The sequence below is a fragment of the Prinia subflava genome, chromosome 17 (assembly GCF_021018805.1).
Source record: "Prinia subflava isolate CZ2003 ecotype Zambia chromosome 17, Cam_Psub_1.2, whole genome shotgun sequence".
NCBI lineage: Eukaryota > Metazoa > Chordata > Aves > Passeriformes > Cisticolidae > Prinia > Prinia subflava.
In genome coordinates, this window is record NC_086263.1 from 9,571,478 (window position 1) to 9,589,261 (window position 17,784).

At 41.9% G+C, this 17,784-nt stretch overlaps 3 protein-coding genes across 3 annotated transcripts in view; 1 reads left to right on the forward strand and 2 right to left on the reverse strand.

Moving 5' to 3' along the window:
* The window catches only part of USP42 (ubiquitin specific peptidase 42), an 18,127-nt gene extending 17,496 nt beyond the window's left edge, over positions 1-631 (reverse strand). Inside the window, exon 1 of the mRNA XM_063414345.1 lies at positions 497-631. The gene's annotated coding sequence lies outside the window, so the exon portion shown is untranslated. The remainder of the gene's footprint in view (positions 1-496) is intronic.
* On the forward strand, positions 518-13,897 carry EIF2AK1 (eukaryotic translation initiation factor 2 alpha kinase 1). The gene is given in 16 exon segments (XM_063414350.1): positions 518-1,064; positions 1,067-1,150; positions 1,584-1,742; positions 2,932-3,068; positions 3,765-3,796; positions 4,257-4,356; positions 5,024-5,104; positions 5,479-5,578; positions 7,208-7,262; positions 7,552-7,930; positions 8,996-9,107; positions 10,558-10,664; positions 12,341-12,461; positions 12,576-12,655; positions 13,009-13,242; positions 13,692-13,897. Coding segments are annotated over 16 exon segments (2,370 nt in total). The 5' UTR covers positions 518-598; the 3' UTR covers positions 13,815-13,897.
* Positions 13,898-14,083: 186 nt separating this feature from the next.
* Positions 14,084-17,734, reverse strand: AIMP2 (aminoacyl tRNA synthetase complex interacting multifunctional protein 2). Its single transcript, XM_063414349.1, has 4 exons — positions 17,549-17,734; positions 15,810-16,016; positions 15,065-15,296; positions 14,084-14,605 (listed from the first exon to the last, which is right to left on the reverse strand). The coding sequence occupies exons 1-4, from the start codon at positions 17,732-17,734 to the stop codon at positions 14,220-14,222; spliced, it is 1,011 nt and encodes a 336-aa protein (XP_063270419.1). The 3' UTR covers positions 14,084-14,219.
* Between the last annotated feature and the right edge of the window lie 50 nt (positions 17,735-17,784).

The window sequence follows — 17,784 nt, forward strand, 5'->3', positions numbered from 1 at the left end:
GGGACCGAGGCGTCCCGGCCGCCCTCCTGCCTGCGCCGGGACGCGGGGGAGCCTCGCCGAGTCCCCCACGCCGACGGCAGCAGGAGTAGGAGGAAGGAGATGCGGGCGCCGGCGGGACCTCGGCGCGTAGCGGAGAGGGCGGGCGCGGAGGCACCGCCGCGCCGGGAGGGGGCCGGTCCCGCCGGCCCAGGGGGTGGCGGCGGCGGCGGCGGGGCTGGGTCCCTCCGCCGCGTGCTGGGGACGGCGCCCCGCCCCGCCCGGGGGTCCCACCCCCTCCGGCTGCCCGCCAGCCAGGAGGGCAGCGGCCGAGCACCCGGCCCGCGCCCCGGCGCGGTGGGCTGGGCTGAGCCGGCTGCTCCCGCCGGTCGCTTTCCCTTCCCTTTCCCGGGCCGGCCCCTCCCCCCGGCCCATTGATTTCCAGGCGGGAGGCGCACGCGGTGCCGCCGGGCTGTGCCGGGGCCGCCGCGGGCCCGGCGCTGCCCCCCAGCCCCATTACCTGGCTCGGCCCCGCTTGACTCGGCGCTGCCGGGTCCCCCTCGCCGCAGCCCCCGCCTCAGCCCGGCCCGCTCCGCCTACTGTTACAGTCCGTCGGGGAACAATGACGTCCCTCCGCCGGCCTCTTGCATCCGGGGCCCGGCGCCGGCCGGGCAGGCGGGCGGGCGGGGGGAGGAGAGGAGGCGGCGGCGGCGGCGGGGGGAACAGCGAGCGCCTCCGGGTCACACGGGGACCGGCACCGCCCCTGTGCCGCGGCCGGGAGCCGCTAGAGGGGGCTCGGCGACCCCCGGTCCGGGCGCGGGGCTCACGCGGGCTGCGGGCGGCGCCGGTCCCCGTGCGGAGGGGAGGGGACGCTCCGCTCTCCGCCGCAGATCTTCGGTGCGAGCTCCTGCCCGCCTGTCCCCGCCTCCCGGGCCGAAGGTTCTCCTCTCGGGTTCATCCATCCAGTTCATGTTTTATCGCTCCGCGCCCACAGAGCGGCCATAAACGCTGGCCCGGTCCCCGGAGCCGCCCGCGGGGGGCTGGGTGGGCCCCGCCGGCCGCAGCGGAGGGGACCCCGGCAGCCGGCATGTGAGGGGCGGGAGGGCCACGGCCCTCCGGGCGCCGCTGCCCGCCATCGAGTTCCCCGAGGAGAGCCCGGAGCCGCGCTTTGACGGTAAGCGGGGCCGGGGACAGCCCTGCGGGCGAGCGGGGAAATCGCCCCTTTGCCGCTGCTGGCAGCGAGGGCAGCAGGGCAGAACCGCCGCCTTCCTCTTCCCGTCCTTCCCCAGCGCTCCGAGGCAGCGGCGGGGCTGATGCAAGCGCGGGCAGGCCCTCAGCAGCGCCCTTCCCCGGGGCCGCCGTGCCAGCTCCCCCTGCCTCGGGCACGGGGCGCCTCGGCCTCCCCGGGTAGCTGCTTTCCGTGTGCACTTAAAAAAATTAATTAGGTTCCTAATTAGCCTCTTAAGCTACTGGCTCAGTGGCAGCTCGGGTGCTGCCCGTGTGAGGCGGGGTGGTGTTGAAGCTGTGTGGCTGGCTGTACGTTGTTTTGGTGTTTTGGTACATAGGTGTGTACTGAGACCTAAGTTCATTCATCTGTCCTCTTCCAGAGTCCGATGTGCCGGCGGAGCTGCGAGTTGCAAATGGGTCGCAAAAATTTGTGAAGTTCACTTCGACCATCCAGAACCAGCTTCTGCTTGTGTCGCTGCTGGAACATCTCTGCCATATGTACACACACAACCCGGTTCACTCCAGGGGTTTGTTCCGAAGTTAGTAAGAGGAGTTCATTCCTGTCTCTCAAACTGTCTTGCTGCAATATGTACCAGACCCTTCTGTGCAGAGTTACAGTTTAATATCAATACAAAGCTGTAGGTTTCATCCCGCTGGGACAGGAATGATTCTGTGAAGAGGATGAATGCCTTGAATCAACTAAATTGGCGATGACAACTTGTCTTATTTTTGAAAACAGTAACAGAATATTGCTGTAGATGTAAGGATCAGACAGCTCTGTTCCAGCTAGATTATGTGAGTTGCATCGTGAGAAGGGCAGCAGGGTAAATTATATTACTGTTAAATGTGATCTAAAAATGCTGGTAGAAGAGGAATTTAATAAAATATTTATCAAGAAATAGTTGCAGTCGAGTCTTCACTAAATATTTCAGAATTATATTCTGTGAAAATATGTGAAAATACCTTTACAAGTTCTTTATTTTGCCATAAAGTCCCTTGATATCATTTAGGGAATTTGCAGTTTTAAGTGTGAAGCGTTACTTTAAAAGTAATCTTAGTGTATGACTTATCATGAGTATTTTGTTCATTTAGGCATGTACTTTGTGCATTTAAGAAAGCATATCCATGGATTTTGTCCTTATTTTACATGACTGTAGACAATAAAATCTAACGTGTTTTTCATAGCTAAAATTTATGCTATTTGTAACATCACAGTTGCACCCATTGCCAGCATTTATGAGCTTTTGTTTGCCATAGTTGTTTTACTCCAAATGAGAAAAATGGGATGGTGGAAGGGAGAGACTTCATTCTCTGAGTATGTGCACAAGTGTGTGGGTTTGGATGGGAATTAGAAAATCTTGACACTACCACTTTTCATTATAAATCCATCCTCATAATTGTGAACTTGCTTTGAATTTTTCTTTCCACTGACCAAAATTAGTCCAAAAGTCAAACGTAAGTGAATGGGTGGATGTTTGTGTAACTCATCTGCTGAGGTGAGGAAGAAGAGGAGATGCAGTTGTAATGCTGGAAGGCATGGAAATTAATTGTGTTATGTGAAGGGATTCCTATAGAGCAGCTCTAGTTTGGATTGAATTATTTTAATTGCTAAGAGTATGAGAACAGCATTAGAGTAGGACGGAGTGTTCAGTTTTTCTGACCTTTATGTGGTCTTATTGGCTGGGTTTATTTAATATTTTTCTGACCTTTCTCTGTTCCTTTGTGCAGTTCTTCAGCAGACTTTCACAAGAACAGGGCTGCTCTCCCCTTTTGTCTTTTGTGATGAATTCAGTACTGTAAGACTGCAGCACAACAGAGCTGTTACTGAACTGATGAAAGCTGCTAATCAACAAATACTTAACGGGGTAAGCTTTATTACAGGTCTTTGGCAACCTCTGCAGTAAGGAGCTTTTGTTTAGGGGTTATTTTAATATTGGATTGGGTCTTTCTAATAATTATACACAATAACTCCTCAGCTGTTTGAGATGGCATGCTCTGGTTCTATAGGTGCAAACCTGTTTTTGAAGCCATCAATATTTTGTACCTTATTAAGTAGTAATAATAAAACAAGTTAAATGTTAATAAACAAAGGCAAGATGTTTATTGCAAGGTTTAAGTATGGCTACATCTTTTTTTTGACAGCCATCCATTTTCAGCTTTAAGTTGTTGGTTATGTTAACACTCTCATATTTATATTAGTGGAGGGTGTGGTTTGTGTACTTGTATTTCAGGCTGAATCAGACCTGTTTCCTTATCTTGTTGCTTGAACTAAGCTAATTAATTTTGTTTTAAACACATTTTAGAGCCCTCATTTTATCCTGTTTGCCAGAACTGGAACTCTAAAAGGGCAGTAATCTCTCCAGCAGAGAGATGTTAACAGATTACCAGTGGGATAATAATACTTTAATTTGCTGAAGCTCTCTGCAGCATGTGAACCTCATTTTCTTCCAAGAAGGAGGTTGCAGTTTCTGTTTTGATGAAGCTGTCTGTGTCACTGGCACAGCAGACATGTTGTTCCTTTTATATGTCACGTTTTTATATTGGATTTTCTTGTTTCATAGGAACTTGATAATGGAGAATCTCTTGCAATTGGGTATGTATTCAAAGCATGTAGAAATACTAAATTAACTCCTTCCCTAAAGTTCTGTGCTCCACTCTCAATTTAATTAATACTGCATTTCATATTTTGGCTCTGAAACATAGAAAACAATGTAAAGGTTTCTCCAAATCCTCAAAATGATGTGATAATTTGTTCTTCAGTACAACTCTCGCAGTCAGGGCCACTTTTCAGGAGAACAAGATTTATCAGGCATCAATGTAAAATAAATGATCTGGACACCTCTGTTAAAACAGAGTATGGATTTGTAGCACATATGCATGCTCTTGCAGTCTGCTGGTTTTCAGTACTCACTGAACCTCAGGCTGGTAAAGTATGGTGATGTCAAAGTACTTCCTTCTTTTCATAACATGAATAATATTTTTAGAATGTGTACAGCTGTATCTTACTTGTAAGTTGTCATTTAGTTTAATGCAGCCTAACTTTTCTCCATTAGGGAAAAAGAAGTTCTCTTTGAAGCACAGACTTCACGATACTTGAATGAATTTGAAGAGGTTGCAAGGCTAGGAAGAGGAGGATATGGCAAAGTATACAAGGTATTCTTTACCTCTCATATAAAATGACTCTGTTTATATCTAGGTGTTAATTGAACTGGAGTTACTGTTTCAGCTGTACTGCCAAATGTTTTTGAATAGAAGAGGTGCAAATCTGTACCTTAGAAGAAAGTTGGTGTTTCATTTCAAAAGCTGCTCAGTTGTAATTAGTTTTGTTTGTCAGAAACAGGATACATCAGAAATTTTGCTTTGTGTATTTTGACCATTTTAAGGGAATGAAAACTCCTTATTTGACATGTGAAGTAACACGATACATTGACTCTAAGCAGCTTTGGAACTGATTGCTCTGCACGCCCCAATGCTTTAGTTGTGGCTGCTTTTAAAAAATGAGCCTCAGTGTGAACATAAACTGTCCAAGCCAACGTTCAGCACTTGTAGTGCATGGCCAGCCTAAGGTTCCCCATGAGGTATTTGCCATATGGAAGTGACAAAAGTGGTCTCACATATTTATTGAGGACCTGTTAAGCAGTTATGAGGACCTCTCCTATCCCTACAGCAGGGGCCTAATCCCAGTTTCATTCCCTGATTCAGGTGATACTCCCTAAGAATGGGGTGCAAAAATAAAATTCTAGAAAATAGTGAGTTCAAAAAGATTTAATTAATCCAAGCACATTAACATCTAATTTTCTCTTATTGTAATTGTTTTCAGGTCAGAAACAAGTTAGATGGTCAGTTCTATGCTATTAAAAAAATTAAAATTAAGAAGGCTACAAGAAGAGATTGCGTGAAGGTATTTTTCTTCCTGTATTTTGTCCTGTTTTAACTCCTCTGTAGTTCATTCTGTTCTAATTTATTAAGGTAGCTAATATAATTTTTTATGCATTCTGAATTTCTAAGAGTTTTAGCCTATCAAAACGTAGTAGGAAATAAGTAAATGAGATGCATTAAAGTCCATTAAAAGAACTATATTAATTATTTGAATTTATCATCTCTGCAATGGTGAAAATCAATTTGTTTTAAAGCTTTCAATTTTTTTCTGTTACTGTAACAATTTCATCTCTTTTTTTTTTTTTTTTCTCTAAGAAACTTACTTTTTGTTACCTTTCACGTTTACTAAGCACTCAGAATAAAGGAGTGTCACACTGTGGTTTTTGGTCTTTTTAGGTGCTCCGAGAAGTCAAAGTGCTGGCTGGGCTGCAGCATGCCAATATTGTTGGCTATCACACTGCTTGGATGGAACAAGTTCAAACAGTACATCCAAAAGGAAAGTACAGCTCCTTGTGTAATTCTTGCTTGTATCTTACAACCTCTGCACTGTTATTTTCAGGAGAGTATTACTTCTCTGATAAAATGACTATTTTTTCCCTTCCTTAAAGAACTAAAAGAAAAGGAGATTACAGGTGATCACCAGGTCCTTCTATGCACTCAATAGTACCAAATTATTTGTCTGTACCAAATACTCTGTACCAAATAATTTATCTGTTACTTAATGATTAATTTGGAACTGTGGAAATATTAGCTTTACTTGTGGTAAGGAATGAGGAGGATTTTAAAGTTGTGTGATGATCAGTGAAATGTATTGAAAAACCTTTAAATGCAAGAAATAGTGAGTTGATGGGGAGAAGAGAGAATGCTGGGGAGTGAGCCACCTCAGATATTGGGGGGGAAGTGATGAATAGGACAAAACCCCCACAAATTTGCAACCATGTTTTGAAGTCTCAGAGATGTAGCAACACTAGAATAAGCCTCCTAGTGTGCTTCTCTTTGGATCTGGAAAAGATTTAAGAAAAACTGGAAGAACCTGGAAATATATGCTTTGAATGATAAAATCCCCCCACCAAAACCTCTCCAAGTTAGACTTTTTAAATTGTGTTTCGTAGTCCTGCACTGACAGAGCGATTGGATTTTTTTGTGTAGCAGCTACAGTCTGTAACTATTGAGAATTTATCTACTTTTGTGTTCATTTTACACCTTCTTCTCTGTTTTTCTCTTCAGGTTCTTTGTTCTCAGCTCTTTGCACACTCTCTCCTTTGGTCCCTTTGTAACCCTAATCCACTGGTCCCTTTCTAGTCCTTTCCTGGAATGCCTTTAGCAATTAAATCTTTTGATCCTCTCTTAGTGGGAAGTTTGGTTATGCTCTGTATAACTTTATTGCTTTCCAAATCACTGACTTGATGCCCAGCCAGCCATAAGCACAAAAGAAAATGCAGAAATGCATAGGAAGTTGACAGTAGAGTAAAACAGGCAAAACTTTTTAACCAATGATCCAGAGAATCTCAAGGGAAGCAACTGTTTAATGCTAGGGGTGCTTCATAAGTATTTAATGGTGGTAATGGAAGTGCATAATGAAATCTGTAGGTAGCTTCTGTGGTACTTAATTGTTTCCGTTGTCTTACAAGACTGATGTTTTATATTTGCTTCTGTGTGCTAAAACAGCTTTTTCATATAAAAATGCAATTTTAATGACAATTATTTCTAAGAAATCACATGTCTTCAAACAGCAAACAGCAGCAGTGTGATGTGAAGGGTGATGCCTTGTGGAGCTGCTTCTTTAACTGTGTGTTATTCTGTACGTTGTAAACCCTGACTTTGAACAGGCTGACTTCTGAAAGATGAAGTCTAAGTAAATATCCAAGAAAGTCCAATACAACCCTTTTAATAACTTTGTACAACATATATTTTCTATTTAAAGATAAATGAAATGCATACTAGGGTAGCTTCTTAGTAGACTTAACAAGCCCCTTTTGCAGCAGCAGAAATAGAGGTAATCCAAAGCTATCCCCACATAATAAAGTTAAATTCAATGAGATGCTCTAGCTTAAGTGGTAATTTTTAGTAAAATCACGGATACATTCTTTGTTTTGTGAAATACCATATTTATCTTTATATCCAACAGGTAAAACAACAATGGAGTTGCAACCATTATTTTTGAAGCAAGAGAGTAGCAAGTGAGTATTACTAATCTCAGAGGTAAAATATACTAAACTTAAACTTCAGCTGTGTGTCTGAGACATTGCTGTCTGGGACAGCTGTCCAAAATCCCTGCTGCTAGAAGGTATTAAATCAGCTGGAGCCTGCACTGAGTTATGTAATCCTGGAGTTTTATGTGGGGAAGCAGCTGAACTCTTACTTGGGATTGCTGTTTGCAACTGGGGAAAAAATTCAGTATGGTGATTCACAAATAGATGGTATGAAAATGTGTACTTATTTGGATTTCTCTCCCTTGGTTATTTTCAGTGATCACTGCCAAATCCAGAGTGTGGAAAGTGATAGTTCAATTATCTTTGCTGACCTTACCTCACAAGAAAAGAACTCCTGTGACAGCACCAGTCTTAAAAATGTGCGTAGAGAATCAGTGCAGAACATGGATGTAAGGAATGACTTCTCAAACAGTGATAGCAAAGAGTCTGTGAAACCAAATAAATGTGAATTATCCGTAGAACTACAAGAAAATAATGTTTACAGTTTATCAACTGATGTGGACAATCATTCAACACGGGGACCTCATTCCAGTCTGGATCCAGATGCTAGCACTGAAGGCGAGTCCTGCTCTGAAAGCAAGTCCTGCTCTGAAGGGTGCTCCAAAAATGAGGTAGCACTCTGTGGAGAGTTTGAGGTAAATACTTATCTGCTCTCTCATTTTGTGATGTTTTTAAAGTAGTTCAGTAGACAGTGGAAGTGAATGATTTATAACAATAAATTTAAAAGAATGGAATGACTGCAAGTAGAGCCAAAAGTTCAGACAATTTTTATTTAAGCAGATAACATCTATACAAGGAAGCTGACCAGAGAAGCTGGCAAAGCTCAGCATCTCTGAGGAACTTTCCATGTGTTAGGCATCTTGTGTCCTTTCAAAGTACTTGCATGAAGAAAAAGTGCATTAAACGTCCCCATCAAAATGGAAAATCTTTAGCTTTCGCTAATGAAAGCTAAAGCAGCTGTCACTGATGAAAGTGTCCTGGTATGTCACGGGGTGCCCATGCAGTGTTAGGAGTATGTGGGAAAGAGATAAAAGCAGATTTGGGCAGGGAAGCATTTGTGCTTCTAAAACCTTGTTGTCATTTCTACCATACCACTGATCTGTTTTGTATAACACTGCCAGCTCTGGAATGCTTCATGCTTTTGCTTTCACTTGCAGTTCCCTCTTGCAAGAACCCAGTTTTAAAGGTGTCTGCTTGAGTTGTCCAGGTTATCAGATGAACTGATACATTACTAGAAACTGAGTTACATATTCATGGTAATAAATCAAACAGTTGGACTCAAACGTCTTTTCCAACCTAAACAGTACCGTGGTTCCATAAAATTCCTTATCAAGAAGTTGATTTTTTTTCCTGCTATTTGATATCGATTAAGCTGGAATAAACCTCTGTTTAGTAATTCTAGAAGGTTTCAGACTCTAATTTGAATATTAAAGATGTATCTGGCAGTTTTGTTAGCATTTATCATATAACAATTGCTAAAATTTGAGAAACAAGTAAAAAACTCCCCCAAACTAGATAGCATTGTTGCATCTGCTACTTTAGTGCAATAGATTACTGATATTATACTTGATGTCCTTTTGGAACCTGTTTTTGGAGAGCTTTTTTGTTTAATAAATTTTGGGTGTATTTGCTTTCAAGAAAATAAGGAAATACTGTTCATGTTACAGTGGCAAAATTATGATCCATTATTTTTTTGTTAGGTGGAGTATCATTTGATGCTTCATATACAAATGCAGTTGTGTGAAATATCCTTGTGGGATTGGATTGCTGACCGTAATAAAAGATACAGCAAGAGATCAGAGGACACTCCTAGTAAGATTCATCACTGTCTTATTCATTTTAAATCTAATTTTTTTTTGATAATTTGAAGTGCAGTTATCTAATTTTATTTTACTTCAGCAGCTTATAATACAGATCTTCATTAAATTCCTTATTCACTTAATCAAATAGCAGCCTGTATTGAATTTCTGCATGATAGATGGTGGTAAAAGAATTGAAAATCTGAGTTTTAGACAGCTCTTCAAAAAGGAAAGACTGAATGCCTGAGGCATAGTTGTTACCAGGGGAGATCAGTGTCTGGGCAATACTCCTTCTTCGAAACAGAGTTTTTTATTGACAGAATCTGCTGCTTCTCAGAGAGCTGGTTAAAGGCTAATTTATGTGCTGAGAAAATACAATTATATCATTTGATCCAGACAGGTTAATTTGTAATAGGTTAAAGAATGTAACATTGACTTTTTCTGAGTGACCAGGGGGTTCTCATGCCCTCCTACCAAGCAGTCATCAGTAACTGTTGACAGATGGAAAAACAAATCCAGTGCTCTTAAAGCACTAGAGGCAGGTTCCATTCTCTGGGGTGGTGTATAAAAGCAGCATATGCACATCAGGTTGTAAAACAAAATGTGTGATTAATGTTTTATCTTGGTTTTAATCACTATTAAGGCAAATCTGTTCTTTTCATTCATAGATACAGGTTTATCAGCAAACTCAGCTGACTTCCACTAATTTCTCCTGTAATCATAATCTTTCAGCTTTCATGAGCTAAAAGATGATGTTCCTGGGCAGGAAATGACAGAATTAAGATGGCATTTGAGCTTGTAAAATGCTGTTTTCACACATTTTCATGTAAAAGGTGAATGTTATCATAGGTTAGACATGAAGAAATAGAAATCCAAATGTGAGTAAATGATGAGTGTTCAAAAAGGCACATTAAATATGGGTCATTAGAGCACAGAGATAATGTAGTTTAATAAAACAGTAATATGAAAAATGGTCAAAACAAGGAGGTGCTAAGTTTATTGAGGACAGATACAGCCAGAGGAGACTGAATAATTTCAGAGGGTAGCATAGCAGCAGCAGGATTAGGAACAAAACAAGAAGAGTGTAAAGCAATACAGACAGCCTGTCACTACATAAATTGGTATGATTTTATCTGGAACTGTATTTTGCATCCTAGGTCAAGAATTACATGAAAGTAAAGAGTTTGTTAAGTTCATAATCAAATAGCTATCTGATAGCTCCTTTTCAGGAGGACACATGTTCATGTTTCCTGAACTTTCCTTTTTGGAATTTTGATGTTAGTGACTTTTTGCTGATTCAGAAATAGTATTTTGAGAGAAGCATGGCAAAATCCATATTTAAAATACGCTCATTCTGTTAAAAATTTATTCCACAACATAAATAAACAGAATTCAACAAGACACACCGCCATAATCTTACATAACTCAATGAAACTAACTGAAATAATTTAAATTGTTTTAAGGTCCATACCACCTCGTGGATGCTCGCTGGACAATGAAGATTTTCCAGGAGATTGTAGAAGGAGTTTGCTACATCCACAGCATGGGAGTGATGCATCGAGACATCAAAGTGAGTCCATCACATTGGTACTTGAGCTTGAAGAAAACAGAGACAGTTGACATTGTGGGAGAATGGATAGAGAGAATAATTGCCTTCATAGAGATGGCCTGGGCTCTTAAGAATTTAGTTGTTACATATGAAAAAATACATGATCTCCTCTATAGCATTGCCATACTTTTTTTACTATCAGCATAGTACTCAGTGACTTATAAATGGATTTTAAGCTCTGGAGGTTTTTTCTCCTTTAAAGCCATTTTCCTGTCAGAAAGAGGCATAGTCAGATTGGTCTTCTTTTGTCTCAGTCTTTCCTTAACCAGGGTAGAAACTTAACTACCTAAAAAAATATATTTTAGGTAATCACAAAAATAAGCAAAGCCCCTTGACTATGCTTCAGTTTGCTAACTGCATACAGTTAGCTTTTGAAAATATATTCTAGTTGCTTGCTTACTGACAGACCTGAATAGCAAGGAAGTGAAAGTGTGTTTTCCTACTTTGCTTCCTGCTCAGGTTTTCTGCATCTGATACAGCAGCTCTATGAAGAAATCATGATTATTAAAAGTTCACATGTGGAAGCTTGGAACTACTTGAAATCACAGTTTTCACTGTGGATCAATGTTCATTTTTCTGTCAAATGTTTCAGGGTGAACAGTTTTTCAGTTTGCCTTCCCATTTAGAATCATCATGGCCTTATTTTCCAATGTCTGGTAATTATATAAAGAATTCTAGAATTCCATACAGTTACTGCAAAGCTAGTTTTGAGCCAGTTTTTACGGTTTTCACCATGTATTCTTCTAATGGTGATTTTGCAGATATCTAGCAGAGACTGTAATTTCTGGGATAATATTCTAAGGAAGTCTTTCTGTGTATGAATTTCTGAGAACAGAAGCCCAGTGGGTGGGTCTCCTGGATATGTTTTTACTTCAGTGGATATGAGAAGCCTAGCAACTTGTTCAACTGCTGCATCTTTAAAATATGATCTGTCTTGAATGAAGGAAAATAATGGAGATTGCTCATCTCTTGTTAAACTATTCACATCTCCTTTATACACTAATAAAAGACCAACTATTTCCTTTGTGCCACCTGAGCAAGTTGGGGGATGTTTCTAGATACATAATGCTTGGAATTTCTCGTCCTTAGTGGTCTTAAAACCAAAATATATGGATAAAAACTGTTCCAGTTTTCTGAGTCAGAGATCTAAAGTCTGTCATAATATGGCTTTTTTTCCCAGAACCAAGTAGCATATTGCAGCTGCTTATCAAACAGAAAAATGGATTTTGGTTTGTATTATGTCTGGCCCAATGATATGTAGTCATCCTTCCTGCTGCATCGGTTGGTCGAATTTACTGTTCACTCTTGCCTTTTCCTGTTTACTGTTCTGCACATTTCCTGGTTTTTGCTGGGGAAAAAACCCTTCATCTTTTCAGTAAAGCTAGGGTTTTTTTCTGTTCTGCTTTTCTTACTTTTTTTCCTAGATCCTTCTAGGTATGTGGTCTTTTGATCCAAATGGTGTTGCTAACGCATGATTTGTATCACCAATGACTGTTTTTTCTGTCCCACTACTAATAAATGTTAAATAATTGTCTTATACCTGTGAAACACTGGATTTTATGGACTTCAAAATAGCTGAAATTCTGTAATTCTTTATATAGACATATTTTAAAATTATATTCTGTCTTCATTTGCAGCCTAGAAATATCTTTCTACATGGATCAGATCACCAGGTAAAAATAGGTGACTTTGGATTAGCCTGCAAAGACCTTCTTTGGGATGATGCAGACCAGTGGTTTCAGACAGAAAGGATAAATGGTAAGAAAAGAAAGTGTAATGGGTTTCAGTGTTTAAGTTTCTATGGTATTAAAATCATTAAACTGTTACTTGCAAGGGTAACATCATTTAATAAGTCTCAATTGCCCTTCAAAGGACTGGCACATACTTCAGGAGTGGGGACCTGCCTCTATGCCTCACCAGAACAACTGCAGGGATCTCACTATGATTTCAAGGTACAGAACTTTTGTTTTGTTTCTTCTTTTCTCTATTAATGTGATGGATAATAGAAATAAATCAAGCCTTTCAACAGGCAAATACATATTTGATAAATACATAAATATTCCTCCTACTGTGACTCCTAGTGTTTTTGTTGAAACACAGATTTCAACTTTGCCTTCTCGTTTGCTATTAAAGCAAAACTTATTTTTTTAATATGAGAATGTATATAGGTTTGAATTTGTGTTCTTTTAGTTGTGTCGTGATACTCTTCATGTCATCATGAAACTTCATTGTTATGAAACTTTATAATGACTTTATGAGAAAAAGAAGTTAAAATAGCAGTTCTTTCTCTTCATCCTATTAACAGTCAGACATGTACAGCCTGGGTGTTATCCTGCTAGAACTCTTCCAGCCATTTGGAACAGAAATGGAAAGAACAGAAGTTCTTACACGTTTAAGGACTGGCCAGATTCCTCAGGCTTTCTACAAGAAATGGCCCACTCAGGCCAAGTACGTGAAGCTCCTCAGCAGCCCCAGGGCCGCAGAGCGCCCGACAGCGGTGCAGCTGCGCGACAGTGAACTCTTCCACACCACAGACCAGGTAACCCCAACCCCGACAGCCTGAAGGAACAAAGAAAGAAAGTGTCCTTTGTATCCCTGCCTGCATTACATCTGTTTGGCTTTGAATTTAATCGCATGTTCTTCTTAAGACTCTTCTTCTGATTACAGTATTTAGGCCACTGTATTATTTCTGGTGTCTTTGCAATGGTCATTAACTCTAGGCAACTTTTCTCTGAAGACTGACAGTTGAGAGGTATTTTTATAAGTCAGAAAAACTTTCAAATCTTTTCATCACATCTGCAGATTCTTCTAATCATTTTTCCTTTCCACGCCCCACTGCTTTGTGGATTAAGTTGTAGTATCAAGAATGTAAAATAGCTGAGTGCTGCTGCATTGTGGCTGTAGTGGATTGCAAACACAATTCGAGTAGGTCAGTGAGGCTTTTACCTTGCTTAGCTGTAAATGAAGTAAACTGACTCTTATTTTCAGGTTATTTCTAACCTCCAACAGAAGGTGAGACAGCAAGAAGAGGAAATAGAGAAGCTGAGGGAGACAATAAGACTGCTTTCTGAAGAGCAAGATGAAGAAACAAGACTAGGCTCTCCTGTTTAAGTACAGGGAGAACTAACCTCAATTGTGTGCTAAGTTATATAAAATGTTCCTTTTTTTACATAAAATATTTCAATGCATTTTTATTTGGCTGTCTGTTCTTAAAAGGCATTTATCCTTTTCCTTTGACCAAGGGCTACTGAGAAAGGAATCTTGTTGCAGTGGAAAATTAAGAGCACAGCTTATATTTACATAGGATTAATTTACATACCTTAGCCATTGAACAAACGTGTTACGCAAGGGTTACAAAAAAGGAAGGTCACACCCAAAAGGCAGCTGTAATGCTTTTATTATTTTAGGACTCTGTCCAACTGTAACTCCTAAAATACATCTCAGAAAGGACTCAAACATTACAGCAGGCATGAGGTGGAGCAAGATTAAAACAACAGCACGATGAAGGGCACAGGCTCACTTGAGCAGCTTCATCACAGAGCTGAAAGGTGCCAGATTCTCACAGGACTTCATCCACTTCTGCACGTTGGCCGGGGCGGCGCTGGCGGTGCCCGTCTGCTGCAGCGCGCACCACGCCACCACGTCTGCCACCGTCAGTTCATTGCCCACCAGCCACGAGCTCCTGCCCAGGGCAGCGTTCATGGAGCGCAGCACTGCTCCTCTCTCCTTGCTGCTGCCCTCCTTCAGCTGGAACAGGGCTGTGTCCACCCAGCTGTCGATCAGAGTTGAGGTAACTGCATTGTACTTCTGCCCAAACAGGGAAAAGAGGAATCGAGCGATGTTGCCCTCTCCTTCTATAGGGCACATGGTCTGAATGCTGAACTTCATCTGGGGTTTGGGGACTGAAATTAACAGAAGAAAACAAAAGTAAATACGACATAGTAAAGAAATTACCTAGAATGGTAATTCCATGTTTTTGATTCCAGCACCACTGTTAATATCATTAACCTGATGAAGTTTTCAGTCTTGTGGGATAAAGAAATAATTTTTTCAAAAATTCAGCCAAATCTCCCCCATAATTTCTCATCTAGCTATCTTATTTGTAGAAACTGAAAAACATTTTTATTTTAAAAAATCCTGAGGGTACAAACAACCCTGTCCATGCCATGTGTATTTTAACAGTAGTAACTCTTCTGGCCCAGCATGGTTCACAGCTGTGAAAAGAGAACAAAAATATTTCCTGCTTCTTCATCTCCATATGTCAGCACAGGGACATTGAGGCATCTGTGTGCAAGGGTTTGTAGCACAAGTTTCATTTTCTCACCTATTGTAAAATATTGATGTACAAATTTCATTCTTACCATCCTTCCAAATCAGAGTAAAGCCCAACTGATACTCATGACGTGGCTTCTTCTTAGTGTGCTCTCCAAAGCATTTCAGGAGGTTTTCTGGCACACTTTTCACTGATGAATGTGTGTGAACAGCTGACAATATTTTGTACCGTTCACAAAGCAGACTGTGTATCACTAACAGTGACAGTGGAGGTAGAGAAGGATTTGCATTGATGACAACATCTTTCAGGGCACCATAATCCTGAATGGAAAATAAAACATTCAGCAGGTAAGACACATTCCAGATCATACTCATAACTATTGCTTTCATTTGACACCAAACTGTACACATTCATGCATGTGTGTATCTGAAATTCCAACAATATTGAAGTAAATAAAGTCAAGCTTGGACATTTAAAACTTGTGTAGACCTTTAAACATCTTTCTTCCTCGTCATGTAATTCAAGGACATGACTGAGGTAAATTCTACTCCAAGATGAAGCCAATGTTAAAGTTTCCAGTTTAGTAACAAACAAGAAACCAACTGTTGAAATTTCAAAATTACCTATTCTCACTTGAAATTATATCCAAATGAGCATATATACAACTAGTATTTATAAATGTTTGTATCTATAATCTGGATGGCCAAAATGAAATGGTAATTGTAGGTTATATATGGAGTTCTGAGTGTCCCAGGTTTTAATGCCCCCCTTCCAATGCTGAAAATTGAATCTTGAGAAAGTGCCTACTAATGTAACTGCACAACTAAACTCACCTTTCCAAGCATCAGATCTAAATCTGCTCCATTTGCTGTCAAAGGAGAAAATTCATCAGTTTGAATGATATTTGTTACATCAAAGTCAGCATCCGGGGTTTGGATCATCTTGGAGAGCCCATCCACAGCACTCTTCAATTCATACAGGCGCCTCAGAATCTCCTCCTGGCGGGATTCAAGTGCTTGAAGTGATGGGTCAACCTCTTCCTACAGGAGAGGAAAAAACAAGGCCATGCAAACATTCACTCAGCTCAGTGTCAAAATAGTCCACAGCTCACTGAATATTAACTTTTTAAAGACTAAACCCCTTCAGATAGTCAGGCCATTGTGAATATCATGGGCTTATGCCTATCAGTTGTCTCTTGTCTGTATGAGTGTGGTGAGATGGTGTATTTAATCAATTCCTGAAATATTCCCACTTAACAGTTTTTTTTAACCATTAGTTACAGGAAACTCTTTAACACAGTCAAAATCAGGCAAGAGCTGGCAGTGAAGTGCTGAAGGATGACTAAAAACCAAAGCTTGTCAGTTCTTTTCAGCCCAGAAGAGCAGATGGGTTTGTGGTACAGCAGCCAAACAAGGAAACTTTGACAAATCAGGTATCTAATAAAAGTAAAAAGCCCTGCAGGTTTAGATGGATGGTATAGTGTGGATTCGGTCTTTGTTTCGGAGAATATAAATTATAGTGGGAAAAAAAGACTGTGGGCTTTGTTACATGTTAATACCAATGCAGCTTTTTATCTCAAATTACCTCACAAGTATCACATCTTACAATCTCTTTTAGAAGATGAAAAATATATTCCTGTGGCAGGTTGTAAGTCTAAAAGCTTAAATTAAGGTTAAAGAAATATCTTAAAATAGCCTGTTTCTAAGCATCCTTAATAAGGATTAACAAAATCCAAACTATCATGCATGAAGATATAAACAAGGTATCCAAGTAAAATCTTTATACCCACTTAAAATAATACTCTCAAAGACAAGGGAAGACCTCTTAAGTGATAGTTATTTAGTTAGCACACAATTCTATACTTCGCAATGGGAAGGCATTTCGTTCCTGTTAAGTTCTGCCCCAAAGTCACTCCTACTCAGTATCTCCACCATCGTATGAGTGAGGGCACAGCAAATCCGCGATGGCATCGAGCTAAAATTGGCCATGAGCGGCCTGTGAGAATTCCAGCCATTCCTGGCACTGAAGAGAGGCTGTTCAACTAGACCTATGTAACACAGTATTTGGCATTTTTGTCTTATTTAAGGCAAAGAAACTGAGACTAGAAACAGAGGGTGCGTAGCTGGCTCAAACCCGAGCTGAGCCAGCAGAGCGATGATGCAGCAGGACACGAGGCCTGCTGGGCACCCTCACGGGGCTGCCACGGAGCTCGGCAAGGCCATTCAAACATAAAAACCGCGACAGGGACACACGCGACAGCCCAGAAAAGTCAAAGTGAGAACTACTGAAGGCTCTAAAAACATTACAGAGAAATTCCTGAAAACGTTGATTTTATTTAACCCTCGGACGCGCCGCGTACGGTGAGGCGGAGCCAGGGCCCCTCCTGCGGGCTGAGGCGGTGGGGCTCGGCCCCGGGAGCTCTCCGGCAGCGGAGGCTCCTCCCGGTCCCTACCAGGGGCTGGGGCTCTCACCGGAGGGAACACCGGCCCAGCGGCCGCATGCCTGACCTCGCCAGGGCGCGCACCGCGGGCCGCAGCCTGAGCACGTCCTTCCGCACACCCCTCGCTCCTACCTGCGGCGCGGCGGCGCCGGGGGCGCGGTGCAGGTTGGGCAGGGGGTACATGCAGGTGGGCAGGTGCTCCGCCAGCACCCCCGCGCCGTGCAGCGGCCGCACCTTGTACATCGCGGGCATGGCGGCCCCGCCGCGCCGCGCCGCGCGCCGCTCCGCCGCCGCCGGCCCGCCCGCTCCCCCTCCCATTGGCGGAGCGGCGCGTTACTGACACGGGCGGCACCCAATGGGCTACGGGC